The sequence below is a fragment of the Heteronotia binoei genome, chromosome 11, assembly GCF_032191835.1.
Source record: "Heteronotia binoei isolate CCM8104 ecotype False Entrance Well chromosome 11, APGP_CSIRO_Hbin_v1, whole genome shotgun sequence".
NCBI lineage: Eukaryota > Metazoa > Chordata > Lepidosauria > Squamata > Gekkonidae > Heteronotia > Heteronotia binoei.
The window spans coordinates 23,102,871-23,122,296 of record NC_083233.1 but is presented as its reverse complement, the minus strand read 5'-3'; the positions used below and the strand labels follow the sequence as shown (position 1 = coordinate 23,122,296).

The 19,426-nt window shown below is 47.7% G+C and overlaps 1 protein-coding gene across 1 annotated transcript; it reads right to left on the bottom strand.

Annotated features, from left to right (window-relative positions):
* Positions 1 to 2,652: 2,652 nt before the first annotated feature.
* LOC132579414 (transmembrane protein 47-like) lies at positions 2,653 to 17,838 on the bottom strand. Its single transcript, XM_060249738.1, has 3 exons — positions 17,291 to 17,838; positions 3,874 to 4,014; positions 2,653 to 3,366 (listed from the first exon to the last, which is right to left on the bottom strand). The coding sequence occupies exons 1-3, from the start codon at positions 17,487 to 17,489 to the stop codon at positions 3,185 to 3,187; spliced, it is 522 nt and encodes a 173-aa protein (XP_060105721.1). The 5' UTR covers positions 17,490 to 17,838; the 3' UTR covers positions 2,653 to 3,184.
* Positions 17,839 to 19,426: the final 1,588 nt, after the last annotated feature.

Genomic DNA, 19,426 nt, shown 5'->3' with positions numbered 1-19,426 from the left:
TACTTCCACACACCGGCCAGGAGTATTCCTTTCGCCTGCCCGGGACCTTGGCGGGTTAAAGAGGCAGCGCAGCCTCCCTCCGAAGCTGCCTTCCCTTGCAGAGGAGCCAGCCTCAGAGCGAGACCACACCGCCTCTTTCAGCCACCCAATCCAGGGCTGGCGGGAGGGGCAGCGTGGCAACGACCTTCCCCTACCTCTCATTTAAAGACCCCTGCCTCATCTGTAGGGGTCGTTAAATGGGAGGGGGAGGCAGATCGGCTGCTTCTGCCCCTCACCACCTAGTGGAGAGGCAGCAGAAGCAGCCCCTGGCTCCCCCTTCATTTGCACATCCTCAGGGGGGCAGGGTGGACAGCAAAAAATTGTTTTCTAGGAAACCGGTCCCTGGTACCAAAAAGGTTGGGAACCACTGCACTAAAGCCATGCACTTTCCTGGCCTTAAAAGGGTATCTCAAGCTTGCAGAGTTACGCCTTTAGGAGTTGCAGATCTGAAATCAGCAGAATAGGGAAGGGGTCATTCAGCAGTTCCCTGCTGCTAACCATCTGCCAGGCAAGGCCCGCATGTCTCAATGAAGGCAAGACAAACTACTATCAGCCTTGGAATTCATCCCAGAGGGGCAGTTCAAATGCAGCTCAGATGTTATACAGGAGCCTCTAGTAACATCTTAAAAACTAGCCAAATGTATTCCAGGTGTTGGTCCGAAGCAAAAAGAACAAAGTCTAGTGGCACCATTAAGACCAACGAAGTTTAATTTCTGAGTATAAGCTCTTGTGTGCATGCACACTTCATCAGATACATCGAAAGAGTTTTCCTCAAGCCTTACATACAGGCAGAGAGAGGGCCGGGGGGTTGGTTGCCAGGAAGGACTAGCTGGAGTCAAGATGCATAAGCAATGGGGTGGGAAATACAGCTGAGACTGGATTGAAGCAGCTGGTGGACCTGTGAAGAGCAGCAAATTAGCATACAAATGCAAGAGTTAACAAACAGATGTGAGAACTGAGTCTGAATCCAGTGGCACCTCCAAGACCAATGCAGTCCAATTCTTGGTGTGAGAACTGAGAGACTTAGTACCTGTAAATGCACACTTCCTCAGATACACTGAAACAGATTTCTTCAAGCGTTACATAGAAGAAGACTGCAGATTTATACCCCTTCCTTCTTTCTGAATCAGAGACTCAAAGCAGCTTACAATCTTCTCCCCCCCATAACAGACATTTTGTGAGGTGGGTCAGGCTGAGAGGGCTCTCATAGCAACTGCCCTTTCAAGGACAACACCTGCGATAGCCATGGCTGACCTAAGACCATTCCAGCAGGTGCAAGTGGAGGAGTGGGGAATCAAACCCGGTTCTCCCATATAAGAGTCCGCACGCAACCACTACACCAAACTGGCTCTCCATAGGTGTGTGTGGGGGGGGGGGGGATTAATTTTATAAGTTTTTGATGTGAGCTCTGACTCTTGAAAGCTTTCGCTGGAACAAATGGTGTTTGTTTTTAAGATGCTACTGGGTCTGCTGTAACTTTAGAATTAAGACCTTTAGTCCAATTTGACCATGCAAAGTGTTTTGAGAATTTTGGATGAAATTTTGAAGATAAATGTGGGCCAGGTTCTGTGGACCTGTTCTGCTAACAATGGCATCTTCCTCCAGCACAAGCAGTCCCTAGGACTTAGGCCATTCTAAATAAGTATTTTCAAGGGTTCAGTGTGACTGTAAGAAGTCTTCTCTCAGCAGCTGCTGGATGATTCTCTCTACTTTTGCCTGCCTATTTTGACAGACTTCTCCCTCTTTTTTAAAAAACGAGTAAGCATCAGGTTCTTCTCTTATCTTATTTCAGCCACCCCTCCCCAGAGCAACGGGCCCTTATCAATACACCACTTACACTCATTACACAAGCATTTCTCTGGGTCTACAACATGTGGGGGTGGAATTCTAGCAGGAGCTCCTTTGCAAATTAGGCCACACCCCCTGATGTAGCCAATCCCCCCCCCCCCAAGAGCTTACAAAAAAAGAATCTTGTAAGCTCTTGGAGGATTGGCTACACCAGGGGGTGTGGCCTAATATGCAAAGGAGCTCCTGCTAAAATTCCACCCCTGACAACATGCAATGGGATGTGATGGGAATGAGACGGAAGGAGCAGCTATACTGCTTCAGACTGTACGTTGAAGACAAGATCCCTTGTAATACCCCCCAAGTAAACAAAAGCAACCTGCAAGCAGACTCTACCACCACCACCCCCCCGCAAAAAAAACCTTTGTACATCAGAGAGGGAACAAAAATCGGCCCCAACCCTTTGCCTGCTGTGTTGGTTTTCTGTGCATGGGGATGTCTTTCCTTTTTAAACACAGGGCAGCATTCAAAATTGTGATCCAGTCCCTTCTACCACCTCAGCATGATTACAACAACTCCATTTTGCTGAAACCTAGACCCAGCTTGAGTTCATTCGTCCCCCACCGACATGCTGACAAGGGCCACTTCACAGCTTCTGTGTATTCACTGTTCCTGCGGATTGATAGCTCCCCTCCCCCTACCGTATCCTAACCTTTTCAATCCTGTCCCAGCAGGAGCTGCCTTCTCTTACGATGGCGGGCCGCCCAAAGCTCACACACATGCACTCCCCCTCAAAAAAAAAAAAAAAAAGCACACGACTTCGGGGAATGCATTTAGATCGGCTGATTTATTCTTCCCTGCATCCATTCACACACGCATGCTGTGCAAGGCAGTGATTGAAATCCACCAGCATTATTACAGTCTCTGTACACTTTTTTTTTAAAAAATGGACTGCCTTCCCACCAACCCCCCCCCTTAGGCCAGACTCCTCAAAGTAAAGGCAAAGTGGAATCCTCCTAACCCACACGAGAGTTGCGCTCTTTCAAAAATAAATACAAATGTATTCCTGCATCGGAAATCAAAGAAACAGGAGAAAGATCACAAGCTAACGTTCCTGGGGAGAAGCAGAGCTCACTCGCCAACAGCTCCTCTTGACTACTTGAGGAGCGGCCGGACCTGGAGACCTTCGTGAGTTCCTTGTTCAAAAGTTTAGCTGGCGTTGTCCCAAGCTGAGGTGCTCAGGCAAAAGGACCGAGCATGTTATACCTGTGCCCTCCCAGTGAATCCAGTGGTCCCTTCATCTCTCCAGCCATCCGATCCCGTCGCTCTAATAATCCAAATGCAGCTCCCTTTGCCGGCCTCAGTAGTAGGCATCATCGTACACATCTGTGCGCAGGCAGTAGAGGATGGCTGCCCCCAGCATGAAGATGGCGGAGCCCCAGCCCAATCCGTATCCCCAGTTGAACTCGTGGTAGCTCTTCAGCAGGCTGCTGTCGATGAATTTGATGGGATAAAGAATCAAGGCGCAGACCTGCAGAACCACTAGATCATGGAAACAAATGAGAGGACCATTAAGTCAAGGAGAATCAATACAATGCACTCTCCATGTGAACTCCACATGTGGCCTCATCTGCCACCATTAAGGAAACCAAGAATGGTGAGTCTCTGCCCACTCATCTTCTTGCTTCCATTAAGGTAGAGTACATTGCAAATTTGGCTTTGGACAGAGAAACAAAAAAAAAAATGGTGTGTCTTAAGTACAGCCAGCTAAAAGCACCAGTATCTGCCGTAGCCATCCTTCTTTCAATGAACTGTAAAACACAGTCACTGGAGATTTTTCTCTCCACAAATAGCTGATGGATTGGATCATGTAGAAAATTTCAGCAGACTGAAGGATCCAGGGGAAGGATTTTGGCAATTATTTGGGGCTTCAGCAGGAGTAGGGAAGCAAGGGGATCCCTTCTTCCAGCAGAGATTTGCCGTGGGATCCAAGCCATCTAATGCCATTTAGACAAGCGTGCAGGGTGGGGTGGGGAATGCTTTACGTACCTGCTGCGAAGAGGAGCATGGCAGCAACTCGATAATAGCTCTTGTAGGTACCCAGGCAGAAGGAAATCAGGGACATGAGAAAGGACAGCAGAGTGATGGTGGCTGAAGTCAGGATTAACACCAAAGTAGCTACTTGCCAGTCTGGAAAAGAAAAGGAAACAGATGAAGAAAGAGTTTCAAAGAGTTGGCAACAGCAAAAAGGGTCTTTCAGACCCTACTCAGAACCTTGGGGATTTTTTACATAGTTTTAATGCCTGTTACTAAGGCACAGCAAAAGTCTAAGCATCCATTTTGGAGGTTTCTGCCAATCCACAGCAATGCAAGAGGACTGTAAGAAAAACAGAGACTCTGGTTTTCAGAGATGTAATGTGAATCTCAGAGGAGCCTAAAGAACTGCAACAATATATGTCTGGGCGTCCACATATAATACAGTGACAGAGTGCGGGTGGTTCCACACTTGCCATCTATTCTGAAATTGCCATTAATATGTTTTAATGGGAAACTGTGACCACATTGTTGGCACATGGCATTCAAGTATGATGTTTTTCTATCTTTTTTCAGATCAAACTTACAGCAATTAAAAATATATTAAAATGCAACTGGGGTTCCAAGCAATCCCACGTGGACCATCAAAGCTCTTTTTAGACTTTGTGCAATTTTTTAATCCCACCCCTTTCTCCTTGCAGTTTACTTATTCACTCCTTGTTTCGCCACATGTGTTTATGCACATGCTAGCCCTCTCCTGCTATGCACAAACTGGAGGGGGATGTTGAATGCTTTTCCACTTGTAGATAGCCAAAGTTACTGCTCATTGTAATGTTTCTTCTCATTATTTCATTCTCATGCTATTACCAAAAAAAGAGTGGCTTTGATGGACTACAAAGTGAACGGCAGGCCTTAATTCCCTCCACTTTAATTCCCACCCAAAAATGGATTATTAACTATTAATCCAGAATGAACTGATCAATTCACTGATTCAAGAACACCTTCAAAGAACTCGTGGAACCCTACAGAGCAGAGAGTGGTTAATTAATCTGAAAAGAAAAGGGAAATTAATGGTAGAGGTGGGATTTTTTTTTTGCTGAAGAGGACTCATTGCTGATTAGACACAGCAGGATCTTGCCTGAGGAGACAGATCTTGGAGGATTTAGAAGTGCCACGCAGAATCTGCTTGCAGATGAATGTGATAATAGAGATCCTTCAGTAGTGGGGAAAGACTGTAACATGGAACCATCCAGTGCAATAAAACATTATGTTCACATCAACCAAGAATCCCTACAGTATCCTGATCAAAACAGGCCATTCATAGATGCAGACATTTTCGCCAAGACATCCTGTCTGCGGCAAACTAATGAGGCAGGAACTGTTGAAGGGATGTCTTGCAGAACCAAGAAATGGGAATAATTTCAAGCCTGACTAGTGGATTAAAAAAGCACATCTGAGTTTCTGTCCTCCAGCTGACAACAGAGGCAGTGCTGGTAATTTCTAACTCGGGAGAACTTTCTTGTAGTTGGACAGTTTACTCATGGGGAGCCTGACTTGCATCCAAATGTATCCTTGATTTACAATTTCTTTCCCAGCTTAGTTCTGATTAGTCTTTATCGGGGGTGGCCAAACTGTGGCTTGGGAGCCACATGGGGCTCTTCCACACATATTGGGTGGCTCTTGAAGCCCCCTTGACAGGCTTGGAGAAGGCATTTGTCTCTTTAAATCACTTTGCCAAGCCAAGCCAGCCGGTGGCTTGGAGAATGCATTTCAAATTGCTTTCTCTCCACCTCTCTCTCTCCCTCCCCATCTATTTTCCTCCCTTCCCTCCCTCCCTCCCGGCCCTCAAGCATCTGATACTCACATCTTGCAGCTCTCAAACATCTGACGTTTATTCTATGTGGCTCTTACAATAAGCAAGTTTGGCCACCCCTGGTCTATACGTTCCTTAACAAGGAGGAAGGAATGACTAGAATGGCTGAATAGGGCACTGGTGAATATTGTGCTTTCTCCCCCACCTCCCACTTCTGCGGTCCCTGCTGCTTTTGGTTGATAGGTTGTTTCAGGTGCTGCTGGTGCAGCCAGATGGCCAAGCACCCCCAGCAATAAAGCCAACAGGGAATCAGTATGCGCCTCCGTTCTCCAATGAAGGGAGTCTGAAATGCCACCCCAAGGCATGGCCTGAAATGATCTTAACGTGAGATACCCAAGCATAATGACAATCACAGGGCAATTTATTTGTTTCCTGGGAAAAACCAACAGCAGCCAAGGTCCTTTGTTGTTGCCAGTTCTGCTTGGATAAGGAAAACTGCGGGTAAATGTGTCTCACAAAACAAAGCTTGGGACGGTGGCTCAGTGGTAGAGCATCTGCTTGGGAAGCAGAAGGCCCCAGGTTCAATCCCTGGCATCTCCAAAAAAGGGTCCAGGCAAATAGGTGTGAAAAACCTCAGCTTGGGACCCTGGAGAGCCACTGTCAGTCTGAGAAGACAATACTGACTTTGATGGACCAAGGGTCTGATTCAGTATAAGGCAGCTTCATATGTTCAAGCCTCTTGCCTGCAGTCAAGATTAAGTTGAGAAGCTTCACAGCCACCGTCTCTCACCTTGCATCCACCAGAGACAGCTATCCTGCTGCTTTTTACAGGACAACATAACTTGAGACAGGTGAATGCAGAATGTCACCCAGTGTTCTTTATAAAAGGTAAAGGTAGCTCCTGTGCAAGCACCAGTCAGTTCCGACTCTGGGGTGACGTCGTGACAACTCACATAATTCACAACTTGAACACAGAAAATAAATCAGAGATCGGGGATGCCAGAACTGCTTTCCCCAGGACATGTGAGCACCAGTTACCTTACCAAAAAGGATCCAAGAGACAGATGCAGAAAGCAAAAGGTTCAGGTTACACAACTGACCTGCAGATAACTCAGTAAAAAGTCATATCTTATATATCCCAAGCTGAGAAAGAGAGCAAAGAACCAAAGCCCTGTGAATTTAATGGGGGGGGGGGTGAACCTCCAAAGCCAATCCTTATAGATTTCCACTTGGAGACAGAGATTATTCATTTCTGCTGAATGACGGGGGTTCAACAGCGTGGTGTAGTGGTTACGAGTGGAGAACTCTTATCTAGTAAAGAGCCCAGTAGCACCTTTAAAGAGCCCCGTGGTGCAGAGCGGTAAAGCTGCAGCACTGCAGTTGGAGCCCTCTGCTCATGACCTGAGTTCGATCCCAGCAGCAGCTGGTTCAGGTAGCCGGCTCGAGGTTGACTCAGCCTTCCATCCTTCCGAGGTCAGTAAAATGAGTACCCAGCTTGCTGGGGGAGAAAGTGTAGATGACTGGGGAAGGCCATGGCAAACCGTAAAAAGTCTGCCATGAAAACGTTGTGAAACCAACGTCACCCCAGAGTCGGAAACGACTGGTGCTTGCACAGGGGACTGCCTTTACCTTTTAGCACCTTTAAGGCTAACAAATTTTACTGTAGCATAAGCTTTCGAGAAACACAGCTCTCTTCTGATGAAGCAACAGTCTAACACGGTTAACTTTTCTGGATCTAGGACTCTAATCTGCAGAACGAGGCTTGATTCCTCACTCCTCCACACGAGGCCTGCTGGGTGACCTTGTGTCAGTCACAGTTCTTTTAGAGTTCTCTCAGCCCCACCTACCCCACAAGATGCCTTTTGTGAGGAGAGGAAGGGAAGGCAATTGTAAGCTGCTTTGAGATTCCTTAAGGTAGAGAAAAGTGGGAGAATAAAAACCAACTCTTCTTCCTCCTCCAGTGATGAAAAAAAATACACAGGGTTGGATCCAAGCTTTTTCACTGACTTGCTGCCAGTTCTTCTCCATATTGCAGCTCCTCTCCTGCACAGCTTTTGTACGTGCAAATCCCACATTCCCCAGCATAGCCTCTTTTTGGTGGTCAAAGGAAACCTCTCCCTTTTTTTCCCTCCAGGAGAAAAGCCGGCTGGATCCAACCTATAATTATGCAGATTCGCTTAATCTGCAAATCTGCTTTTCAGGCTTCATTTGTTCCAATCCCGGATTTTTGTGCCAATTTTGGATGTTTCTTTGAAGACTAGGATGTGCAGAGCCCTTTGGATAATTACTGGCATGACCTTGAATTAAGCGTCAACAGAAAAGAAAGTTAGTAGCCGGAGAGAGTCGGTAACTGCTTTCCTAGCAGACACATAAAGAGAGCCTGGCCTGGCCTGGGAATTATTCTAGACCCAATTTTGGCTTGCACTAAGCACAAACAAATGAATCATCTGGAACCGCTGGCCTTTTCACTCAGCCCTCTATTGCCACAACAAAAGACTCTCCCCGGCTCCTGTTAATCAGCAATTAATTGTGACCAGGTCAGATGGTGCGGCAAATGAAGGGGGGGGGGGGGTTGCAGACATCTGCAAGACAAGAGGGCAAGGAAAGAAAGGGACAAAGCCACAACCCTGTCCCTGTCTGATATTTCAAATACCAAGAATTTTTCCATAATGGTAATTCTAGCCCACCTGCAGCGAATCCAGCTTTTGTGACAATGAATACAAAGCTGGAGGCCCAGGAAGAGTTGCAAAAATTGGGGGGGGGGGGGGAGGAGGGGAGAGAACCATTTTGAAGTCCAGCCCCCTCCCAGATTACCTAAATCAGGGTGGAACACATTTGTTATGAGGGCCAGATCTGACATAAATGAGACCTTGTTGGGCCAGGCCATGTCGGGTTGGGCTATGTGTGTACCTATTTAAGATTAGGCAAGAGAGATATAAACTTTATAATGTACACAGACAAACACAAATATATTTTTTAAAAACTTAAAACATGCTTAAAATGTTAGCACTCATTGGTCTTAAAGATGCTTTCTTTGTATTTCTCCCATGGGATCCAGGGAAATGGGCAAAGGAAGGCTCTGACTCTTTCCCTCCTTCCCCAGGGAACTTGGGGGGGGGAGCCTCAGCCAATAGAAGGAAGAGAGGTTTGGCTCAGTGGCTTTGCTGTGAAATTAAGAGAGTGGCAAAGCAAGCTATTCCTCTCCCCTTCCTCCGCTAGAGAGGAGTCTCAGCCAATGGAGAAAACAGAGGTTTTGCTCTGTAGCTCCTGTGCAAGTGAGCAAGCCTAGCAGAGCAAGCTGTTTTGCAGAAGGAAGCAATATATAGGGAGAAGCAATATATAGGGGCCTGACAGGAGCCCTCCAGGGGCCTGATTTGGCCCCCAAACTGCATGTTTGACACCCCTGACCTAAACTTTCCAAGGCTTATGCATGGCAATTTCTTTTGCCCCCTTTTCCCCCTTGAAGTGACATTCAACTGCTCTCAACATTCTGTTCCTCTTGGAATCTTTTCTGACCTCAGGATTTCCCCCCTTAGTCATATTTTTGAGTATGCCCAGAGTGTTCTCACCCAGTGGGCAGAGACCTCTTCCTTGCCTGTGGGTGGCCAGGGTTTGTTTGGGGGTTTTTTGGCTTTCATCATTCTCACAGGAGCCAGCCAATTTACAATTAGATATAGCAACAGGTTTGCTTTCCCCCAGGAATTGAGCCCACATGACAGGTGGTTTTTAAGCAGACCCTGAAAAACAGGCCTGGCTTTGCTGCTCCCCCAGATTCTACAAGGTTGGCAAACAGCTGTTGGCTGCTGCTTGTTTACTTAACACCCCTGCAGTCCTCGCCAGCCTGCCCAGTGCTCGTTGCCAAATTGCTCTCTTGTCTGAATCAGATGTACCAGGCAGGCATCCTCCAATCTGCACTTCCAACAGAAGAGCTCCTGGGAACTGTTTGCACCAGACAGGAAGTGACTGACTCACCACAGCTTGCCATGGTGTCTCTGGCTCAGCTGGGGAGCCAACAGCACGCCTGGCCCCGCCCATCAGACCTGCAGCAGAGGTTGCAGCTGTAGACTGTAGGAAGAACCTTTCTTGCTATTTCACAAATGATCTGCCTTGACCAGTGTTCCCTCTAAGCTGAGCTTATGAGAGCTAGCTCACAGTTTTTTAGCCTCTGGCTCACACATTTTTGTCTTAGCTCAGGAAAAATGGCCCCAGAAACACAATAATTTATGCAGCAGCTCACAACTTTAATGCCAGTAGCTCACAAAGCAGAATTTTTGCTCACAAGACTGCAGCTTAGAGGGAACATTGCCCCAGAGCAAACTAATTTATGCAGTAGCTCACAACTTTAATGTCAGTAGCCCACAACTTTAATGCCAGTAGCTCACAAAGTAGAATTTTTGCTCACAAGACTCCGCAGCTTAGAGGGAACATTGCCCCAGAGCAAACTAATTTATGCAGTAGCCCACAACTTTAACGCCAGTAACTCACAAAGTAGAATTTTGCTCACGAGACTCCACAGCTTATAGGGAGCACTGGCCTCAACCAAACTTTCAGATTACTTCTCAGCACAAGGCTTCAATGGGGTCATGAGGGGGGAGCACACAAGGAACTGTGAGAGGGGGACCCAATTTGTAAGTCTCCCACCCGCTCCCCCAAACCTTCCCTGCTAGGAATCTATAAGCTATCGAGCACTCCAATTTCCCCCATCTCCCTCTATTGTGTTCTCTCAACATGCCATACTTCCTACAGCACATTCAATCTTTGTCAAGCTGGTTCTCCCCTCCCCCCACCCTTCATTTTGGCCTATTTGCAAAATTGCATTTTTCTGAGAAATGCCCCAAGCATGTAGAAACCCCTGCCATTTCTTTGGGTAGAAGAAGATATTGGATTTATATCCCGCCCTCCACTCCGAATCTCAGAGCAGCTCACAATCTCCTTTATCTCCCTCCCCCACAACAGATACCCTGTGAGGTGCGTGGGGCTGAAAGGACTCTCACTGCAGCTGCCCTTTCAAGGACAACCTCTGACAGAGCTATGGCTGACCCAAGGCCATTCCAGCAGGTGCAAGTGGAGGAGCGGGGAATTGAACCCAGTTCTCCCAGATAAGACTCCGCACACTTAACCACTACACCAAACTGGGTGGCTTTGTTGCTTTGACGAGTGACACAAGATACCGGCTTAAGTTATGAGAGTAACATGTAACATTAATATACTACGAACCGTTCAAAGCCCTTGCACATCCATTGTCTTGCTGAGAGAGAATGGCCACCTATGAGTTCAGGACAGAGGTGAGAGTCAAACCTGCTGATTTGTGACTATGTCTCTGCTCTGCTGCATCAGCTATCAGTTCCCATCATGCAGCTGCAAGCCGGCAAATGGAAGGGAGAGGGGAAATCAAGCAATGTAACTGCAGGTAGGAAACCAGTCCTTCCTAATGCAGCTTGCTAGTGGCTCTAGGTCCCAGTTGGGACACTAAGTCCCCGTGGGTGGTACAGCTTGCTACTGGCTCTGAGTCCCAATTGCCCCATCAAGAGGCAGGGAAACCAAGCAGCAGGCCATGTTTCTTCCACACACCACCCCCCACTCGTGTAGGGGGAGGGAGGAGGCTGAAATTGAAAGTGACCCGGATGGCCCAGAGTAGCATGACTTCGTTAGATCACAGAAGCTAAACAGGGTCAGCCCTGCTTATTATTTGGATAGGAGACTACCATGGAGTTTTTGCAGGGCTTTTTTGTAGCAGGAGCTCCTTTGCATATTAGGCCACACAGCCCTGATGTAGCCAATCCTCCTGGAGCTTACAGTAGGCCCTGTACTAAGAGCCCTTTAAGCTCCTGGAGGATGGGGTACATTAGGGGTGTGTGGCCTAATAGGCAAAGGAGTTCCTGCTACAAAAAAAAAAAGTCCTGCGGTGCAGAGGGCACGCAGCAGTTCCTTCTTCCTTATTCAAACCATCTTCCCAAAAGAATCTTAGCAGCTTCTTTGGAGATCTGCCTCAAAGTACTTGGTGCCAGAACCAGTGTTTGGACCAGACGCTAGCGCATGTCCTCTAGAATGCGTATTTTGAGTTGCTATTGAAATCTCATATCACAGGTCAGAAGGGTCTTATTCCCAAGATCGACAGAATTCTGATACATACTTAAGGGAATAAGGTAGCGCCATATCAAACCAAATGGGAAACTAACTGGAATATGACAAATTTCTCCTCCACGGTGAAATAAGATCTGGCACTCCAACACATATATTACATTAACATTAAAAATGTTGTCATTTAAAATAATGGCGTAATTGGTACAATACACCTCAGAAACGACATTTTATGAATACCAATAACTCTCCAATGTGTTAAGAGGCAATGCGGACATAAGGGCAAGCTTCCATTCATTGCTGGTGGAGCTGCCCCAAGGTTGCTGCATTGTTTTGCACACAGAGAAAATTGCAAAGTCCCAATATGTCCAGAGGTAATCCTGTTACAATTATGGGAAACTACAGAAGTTCCCCTGATCAGAAACGAATCTTATAAATATTTTGCTTAATGCAGCAAAAAAAGAAAGAAAAGGTCGCTTATTGGAAAAATTCAGATCTTCCTCCTGTCTCACTTTGGTACAGGAAACTATGATTGAATCAAAGCTATGGGAAAACCTAGCTGCAAATCATCATATGCTGAATGCTGGTTTCCTTTTATAGAATACATTCAAACTAATCCAAAATATGCTAATTGTATTCAACATTCTTATTAGAAGTTAATAGGGTTTGAATATCCTACAGATTAGTATTGTGGTATTAATTAACACCACAATATAGAATATGCCGTCTTTTTTACATGCCCACTTCGTTTTGATACCAATTTGTCCTTACTTCTAATTGATGTGATGAATAGCTTTTTTCTTGTTAAGGGAAATGTAGTTTTTTGTTGGGTTTCTTTAGTTCAGTTATATGATACATAAATTTCAACAGCATTTGAATTTAAAAAATAGAATGTGTGTGGGATGTGATTCAGAGTGGTCCAAATCAGGGCTCTTTTTGTAGCAGGAACTCTTTTGCATATCAGGCCACACACCTCTGATGTAGCCAATCCTCCAAGAATGTACAGGAAGGGCCTACTGTAAGCTCCAGGAAGGTTGGCTATGTCAGAGGTGTGTGGCCTCATATGCTGCAAAGGAGTTCCTGCTACAAAGAAAGCCCTGGTCCAAATATTATTTTGGGGTACAGTCCACCACCATTCCCCAATCTGCATTTGTTCTGAAGGCACCCTGCTTAGGAACTGCACTGGTCCCCTGGCAGGGCAGAGGGCCCAGTATATGGGTGTGTGTGTGTGTAATATATCTCTTGAGTCTAAAGCATATTTTGGGGTGCAGAGTTTTTTAAGCATCCTCCGCAGGGGTGGAATTCTAGCAGTGGCTCCTTTGCATATTAGGCCACACATCCCTGATGTAGCCAATCCTCCAAGAGCTTACAAAAAAGAACCTTGTAAACTCTTGGAGGATTGGCTACATCAGGGGTATGTGGCCTAATATGCAAAGGAGCTTCTGCTAGAATTCCACCCTGATTCCTCCGTATTTGAGATGGGTTTCATGAATAAGGAAATAATAAATGCAAATAAGAACCTGGGAACCAATTTCAGCCTGCTGGGAAGAGGATGCCTCGGCTGCTCAGCTGCACGCAGACAAGGAACCAGTCCCACAACTTCTCCCATTTCTCCAACACAGTGTCTGGGCAAGAGAGCGTAGATGGCTATGGAAGCAGGTGGTCAGCTGAAAAGCTCATCATAAATCACAGATGTGAGCTCTGGAGTGCAAAGCCAACTAGCAAATGCCGCACATCTGTCGCCTCCCGCATCCAAGACTAAACAGTCCTCCGCAAAGGAGACAAATGGACACACATTTCCCCTCCTGCCCCTTCAGGTCTCCATGCTTGAGTGGCTGCTAACAAAAAGGAAAGGCAAATTCCTTTGCAGCAAGACTGCCCAGCTGCCTTCCCGCCTCCACTCAGATTTGTAACTCCTGATGGCTAGGACCAGACACCAGGCTAGGCCTTGCCTCCTCTCAAGAAAAATAAACCTGGCAATGCAGAATGCGACACAAACCTCTCAGCTCAATGGGCTTGCATTTTGACCCAAGACAAACAGCAAAGTTGAAGCTGTGTCTAGTTACTTATCTGCCCTGAGAGAAGCTTGGGCTTGTTTGTTTTTTTAACTAGACAAACTCACACTGAAGAATCTCTAAGCCCACCCAACAGAATTGTAAGCAAGACAGGAGTTACGGACAACAGGCTTCACACTTTAGGAATCTGAGATAGAAAAGACACTGTTGGGAAAACTGATGTTGTATCTCCCACGTGACATGGGAATTTCTAAAGAAAAGCAATCACAAGGGTGCAGCAGTGCTCAAGAAGCAGGTATTGAAATCCTTTCACCAAGGCCTTTTCCTGAGCTAAATCACAGCCATCCCCCAGAGAAAACCCTAAGTCACACAAAATGAAAAGAAAAAGTTGAGGTGGGGGAAACTAGCCTAGAGAAAAAGTACCTCAGGAAGGTTAACTGCTCCCTTGGCACTGTTGCTCTACTCAACTTTTTTAGAATCCCCTACTGAATCATGGATCTTCAAGAGTCTCCTACTGAATCATATTTTCTAAGACTGAGGAGAAGTGATCACAAATCTGCACTGACTACAGGACCCATCACTTCACCTGCAAGCGCTGACTGTTGCCAATTACCAGAACTGCCCTTCACCTGTCTCCATAAGGAGCAAAGGCTGCAACTTTGAAGAAGAGCTGGTTTTTATACCCTGCTTTTCTCTACCCAAAGGAGCCTCAAAGTGGTTCACAATAGCCTACCCTTCCTCTCCTGACAACAAACACCTTGTGAAGTAGGTGGGGCTGAGAGAGTTCTGAGAGAACTGTGACTGGCTCAAGGTCACCCAGCAGGCTTCATGTGGAAAAGCAGGGAATCAAACCTTGTTTCTCCAGTTTAGAGATTCCCCTTCAGCAACCAGAATACAGGTCTACCTTATTCTCCAGGGACTACTGGAACATGTGCTATGCTAGGACTAACTCTTGAAGACTGCTTGGCAGTTTCCGCAGATTCAGAAGTGCAGCAGCTTGTTTTCAGATGATGGGTTGGATATGACAGCACTTAATTTATTGTGTTTATTTATTTTGCTTTCACACAGTCTAGTTGCTTCTCACTTCTTTTTGCACTGAGGGAATTTAGCTCTTTCAGGCTTCTTCCTTTCTAGCCTTCCCCACCCTTTCCCAGGAACAAGCAAAACATCTCTACAAGGAAGGGATGCTCCAGAATTACAATAACTCAAGGAGCTAAAGTTGCCAAGAGGCAGACTCCCTGGAAGCTGCCAAAAGAGAGCTGTTTTGCTGTCCTTGCAAAACGCATTTGCCCCGGTCCCTATAGGATATTCTTTCCCTTTAACCCTTCCAAGAGTTAGGCTTAACTAACAGACACACCACCTGGTGCCCATAAGATTCATCTGGGGTTTGGATCAGCCCCCAAACCTATAGCCATCTTGGTATTATTTGTTTGTTTATAATTTTGATTTATATATACCACCCTTCTCTGAATTCACAGAGCTCAGGGTGGTTAACAACAGGAGCTGTACAATTTCACATCCAATTAAAACAGCCCAAAATAGCATCTGATGGCGCCAAAGCAATCAATACAGAATGTGAAATTACAATTAGAGAGAAGGCAGGAGTGAGACTCTGAGCCTGTGCAGAGTGCCCTTCTCTCTGAATCAGAGACTCAGAGTGGCTTATGATCTCCTTTATCTTCTTCCCCCACAACAGACACCCAGTGAGGTGGGTGAGTTTGAGAAAGCTCTCACAGAAGCTGCCCTTTCAAGGACAACTCCTACGAGAGCCATGGCTAACCCAAGGCCAACTCCGGAGATGAAGAGCATCTTAACCCTAGGAACTGTTTTAAGTGCTGAGATTCAAGCAACGGAATGAAGCCACACAGTGTAGAAGAGGGTTCTCTGTATTAGAACGTGGTTCTCTGTCCTTTACTGAGGCCAAAGTGGGTCCCTGGTTCTCAGTTCTTTAGCCAACAAAAAAAGCACAGGAAAAGCTTCAAAGCCACCTCTGATCACATGCCCTGCCACCAGCGGACTGTCCCCTGTGACATAATCTTGCATCACCTCCTGTCCAGTGCTTTTTTGCCTACGAATGCAGTGTGTGTGTATGTGTGTGTGTGCCCAGAAATAAGCTTTAGACTGCATCACATCATGCACTCATGACCTCTGGGAATCTTGCATCTGAGAACATTACACGAAATACAAGCTTCGAGCCTGCCGGTCCTCAGCTGGTCATCTCAAAGCGCACAGCCCCTGGGATTTTTTGGGAGGGGGGGGGACATAGTGATTTGAAGTGGCCTAAAGTTTATTTCAGGGCATGAGCAACCCCCCCCCCCCTCCAGGCTACTAATGAAAGAGGAACTGGGCCCTGGGAAATCATCCCCCTCCAATCCAGGCATCCGGGGATTAGAAAGCACAGTAGGCAGCCTCCTCTGAAAGCTCATCGCTTATTTTTTAAAAAGAAAAGAAAAGAATCCAGCAGCTGCTGAAGCAGTTGGGCTGGCTCCTTCTTCTCAGAGCAATTCTCCTGGATCTTGATGGCTGGCCATTTGCCTGTTAGCAGACATTCCTTAGGAGAAACATCCCCTCCCCCCACTAAATATCCACACTAGGGATAGGCACCTGTAGAATTTCTGCCTGCCGTGCAATTGTTGAAAGGCCCAGAGCCTCCATCAAAAAGAAGAAGAGGACGATTTTGGATTTATATCCCGCCCTCCACTCTGAATCTCAGAACAGCTCACAATTTCCTTTATCTCCTTCCCCCACAATAGACACCCTGTGAGGTAGCTGGGCTGAGAAAGATCTTACAGTGGCTGCCCTTTCAAGAACAACTCTGCGAGAGCTATGGCTGACCCGAGGCCATTCCAGCAGCTACACAAATGCAGTGGTGATGACGATGATATTGGATTTATATTCCGCACACCACTCCGAATCTCGGATTGGTTCATAATCTCCTTTATCTTCCTCCCCCACAACACACACCCTGTGAGGTGGGTGGGGCTGAGAGAGCTCTCCCAGAAGCTGCTCTTTCAAGGACAGCTCTGCGAGAGCTATGGCTGACCCAGGGCTATTCCAGCAGCTACAAGTGGAAGAGAGGACAGTGGCTCAGTGGTAGGACAGTGAAGGACAGTGGCTCAGTGGTAGAGCATCTGCTTGGTAAGCAGAAGGTCCCAGGTTCAATCCCCGGCATCTCCAACTAAAAAGGGTCCAGGCAAATAGGCATGAAAAACCTCAGCTTGAGACCCTGGAGAGCCGCTGCCAGTCTGAGTAGACAATACTGACTTTGATGGACCGAGGGTCTGATTCAGTATAAGGCAGCTTCATATGTTCATATGTTCAAGAGGGGAATCAAACCCGGTTCTCCCAGATATGAGTCCGCGAACTTAGCCACGACACCAAACTGGCTGTGGGAGGAGGTACCAGCCTTTAATTAAACTCAATCTGTCAGCAGGCGGGCCTCCTAGCGTGCCTCCCAAACGAAATGAATTCCCCTGCTTGCATTTCCCGCACGCATCCCCGCTTCCTCCCACCCCACCCTTACCGGTCTGGAGAGTGGAGACGCACAGCCAGTCCTCCGGGGGCTGGCGGCAGGTCTTCCAAAGGGAGAGGGAATCGCGTTCCGACGTGACCCAAGCCGGGCTGAGCAGGGCGGCCACGTCGAGGGCGAGCGCGATGAAGGCGCAGAGGAGCGCGATGAGTTTGAACGGGCGGACCAGCATCCCTTCTTCCTCGGCCGACATCCTCGCCAACTTTCCCAGATCCCTCGCCCCCGGGTCGGAGCCGCCGCTGCAACTTTGGGAGAGGCTGGGGTGAGAAAGCAGCCGGCGGTCAGCTAGCGGGAGCTTGCATAAACGGGAAGAGCAGCGAGGGATCTGCAAAAAAAGAAAAGAGGAGAGAGAGAGAGAGAGAGAGAGAGAAAAATGCCCACCCCGGCTCCGGCCCGGCTGCAGCAGCCTGCAAAGTTTGCAAAGCGCCCGCAGCGACAACAAGCGAAGGAGCTGCCGCGGCGGCACGTGGCCAGCTCGGCCTCAGGACCCGCCCCCTCCAACCCGCCGCCGGCTCCACGGTAAACGCTGCCCCCTGGATCCTAGAGCCCGCCCTGCGCTGGTGGGGAAGAAACTGGGCTCGGCGGACTCCCCCACTATTCGCGTTGCCAAGTCCAATTCAAGAAATATCTGGGGACTTTTAGGGTTCAGCCAGGAGACACTGGGGGTAGAGCCAGGAGCAAAGGTGTGATAAGCATAATTGAACTCCAAAGTGTCCTGCATTGTGCAGAGGGTTGGACTAGATGACCCCGAAGGTCCCTTCTAATGCTATGATTCTGGCCATCGCATTTAAAAGGACTGCACACTTTTTAAATGCCTTCCCTCCACTGGAAATAATGAAGGATAGGGGCACTTTCTTTTGGGGCTCACAGAATTGGACCCCTGGTCCAATCCTTTTGAAACGTAGAGGGTGTTTTGAGGAGAGGCATCAGATGCTATGCTGAAAATCTGGTGTCTCTACCTCAAAAAACAGCCCCCACCCCAGATTTTAAAGAAAGGTAAAGGTAGTCCCCTGTGCAAGCACCAGTCGTTTCCGTCTCTGGGGTGATGCCATAGCACGACGTTTTCAGGCAGACTTTTTACGGGGTGGTTTACCATTGCCTTCCCCAGTCATCTACACTTTCTCCCCCAGCAAGCTGGGTACTCATTTTACCGACCTCGGAAGGATGGAAGGCTGAGTCAACCTTGGGCGGCTACCTGAATCCAGCTTCTGCAGGGATCGAACTCAGGTCCTGAGCAGAGAGCTCGGAGTGCAGTACTACAGCTTTACCACTCTGTGCCATGGGGTTCTTCCCACCCCAGATAACCAAGGATCAATTCTTCATTACACCCTATGGCAGGGGTGGCCAACGGTAGCGCTCCTGATGTTTTTTTGCCTACAACTCCCATCAGCCCCAGCCATTGGCCATGCTGGCTGGGGCTGATGGGAGTTGTAGGCAAAAAACATCTGGAGTGCTACAGTTGGCCACCCCTGCTGTATGGGAATAGGTCTCCATAGGGAATAATGGAGTGCCCAGCAGACATTTCCCTCCCTCCCCCCGCCCCCCCGCTTTCTGAAGACCCTGAAGGGGGGAAGGGCCTCCAAATTGGGGGATCCCCTGCCCCCACCTGACAATTGGCAACCCTACCGACTATCTTTGCTACTAGGGCATGAATTCAGCAGGACAAACTCTCAAGGCTGCTTAAAGTGCCAAGGAGGGGGAGCCCACCACCTCCCTAGGTAGCTGAGTCCACTGCTGAACACCTCTCTTGCTATTAAATTTGTTTCCACCTATCCAACCAGTACCTTCCCACCAATGCTCTCCCTAAGCTTGTGTGCAAAAATTCTGCTTCCTGAGCTACTGGTAATTAAAGCTGTAAGCAAGCAATTTGGCTACTGCGTAAATTAGTTTGCTCTGGGGCCGTCCTTCCTGAGCTAAGACAAAAATGTGTGAGCTGGAGGCTCAAAACCAGTGAGCTAGCTCACACTAACTCAGTTTAGAGCAGTGGCTCCCAACCTTTTGGGGACCGGGACCTGTCCAGGGCCTGAGGTGGGGGTGGTGGTTGGGGACCTCTGGCTTAGAGGGAACATTGCTTCCCACCCTTGATTCAAATCCATTATTGAGAGTCCTCTTCTCTGCTGCCAGCACAGA

Excerpts from the sequence above, each read along its gene's own strand:
- LOC132579414 (XM_060249738.1), bottom strand. The coding sequence starts at position 17,489 with ATGTCGGCCGAGGAAGAAGGGATGCTGGTCCGCCCGTTCAAACTCATC. Across the intron at positions 4,015-17,290 it reads CGTCTCCACTCTCCAGACCG|ACTGGCAAGTAGCTACTTTG; the intron begins GTAAGGGTGGGG and ends TTTCTTTTCCAG. Across the intron at positions 3,367-3,873 it reads CATGCTCCTCTTCGCAGCAG|TGGTTCTGCAGGTCTGCGCC; the intron begins GTACGTAAAGCA and ends TCCATGATCTAG.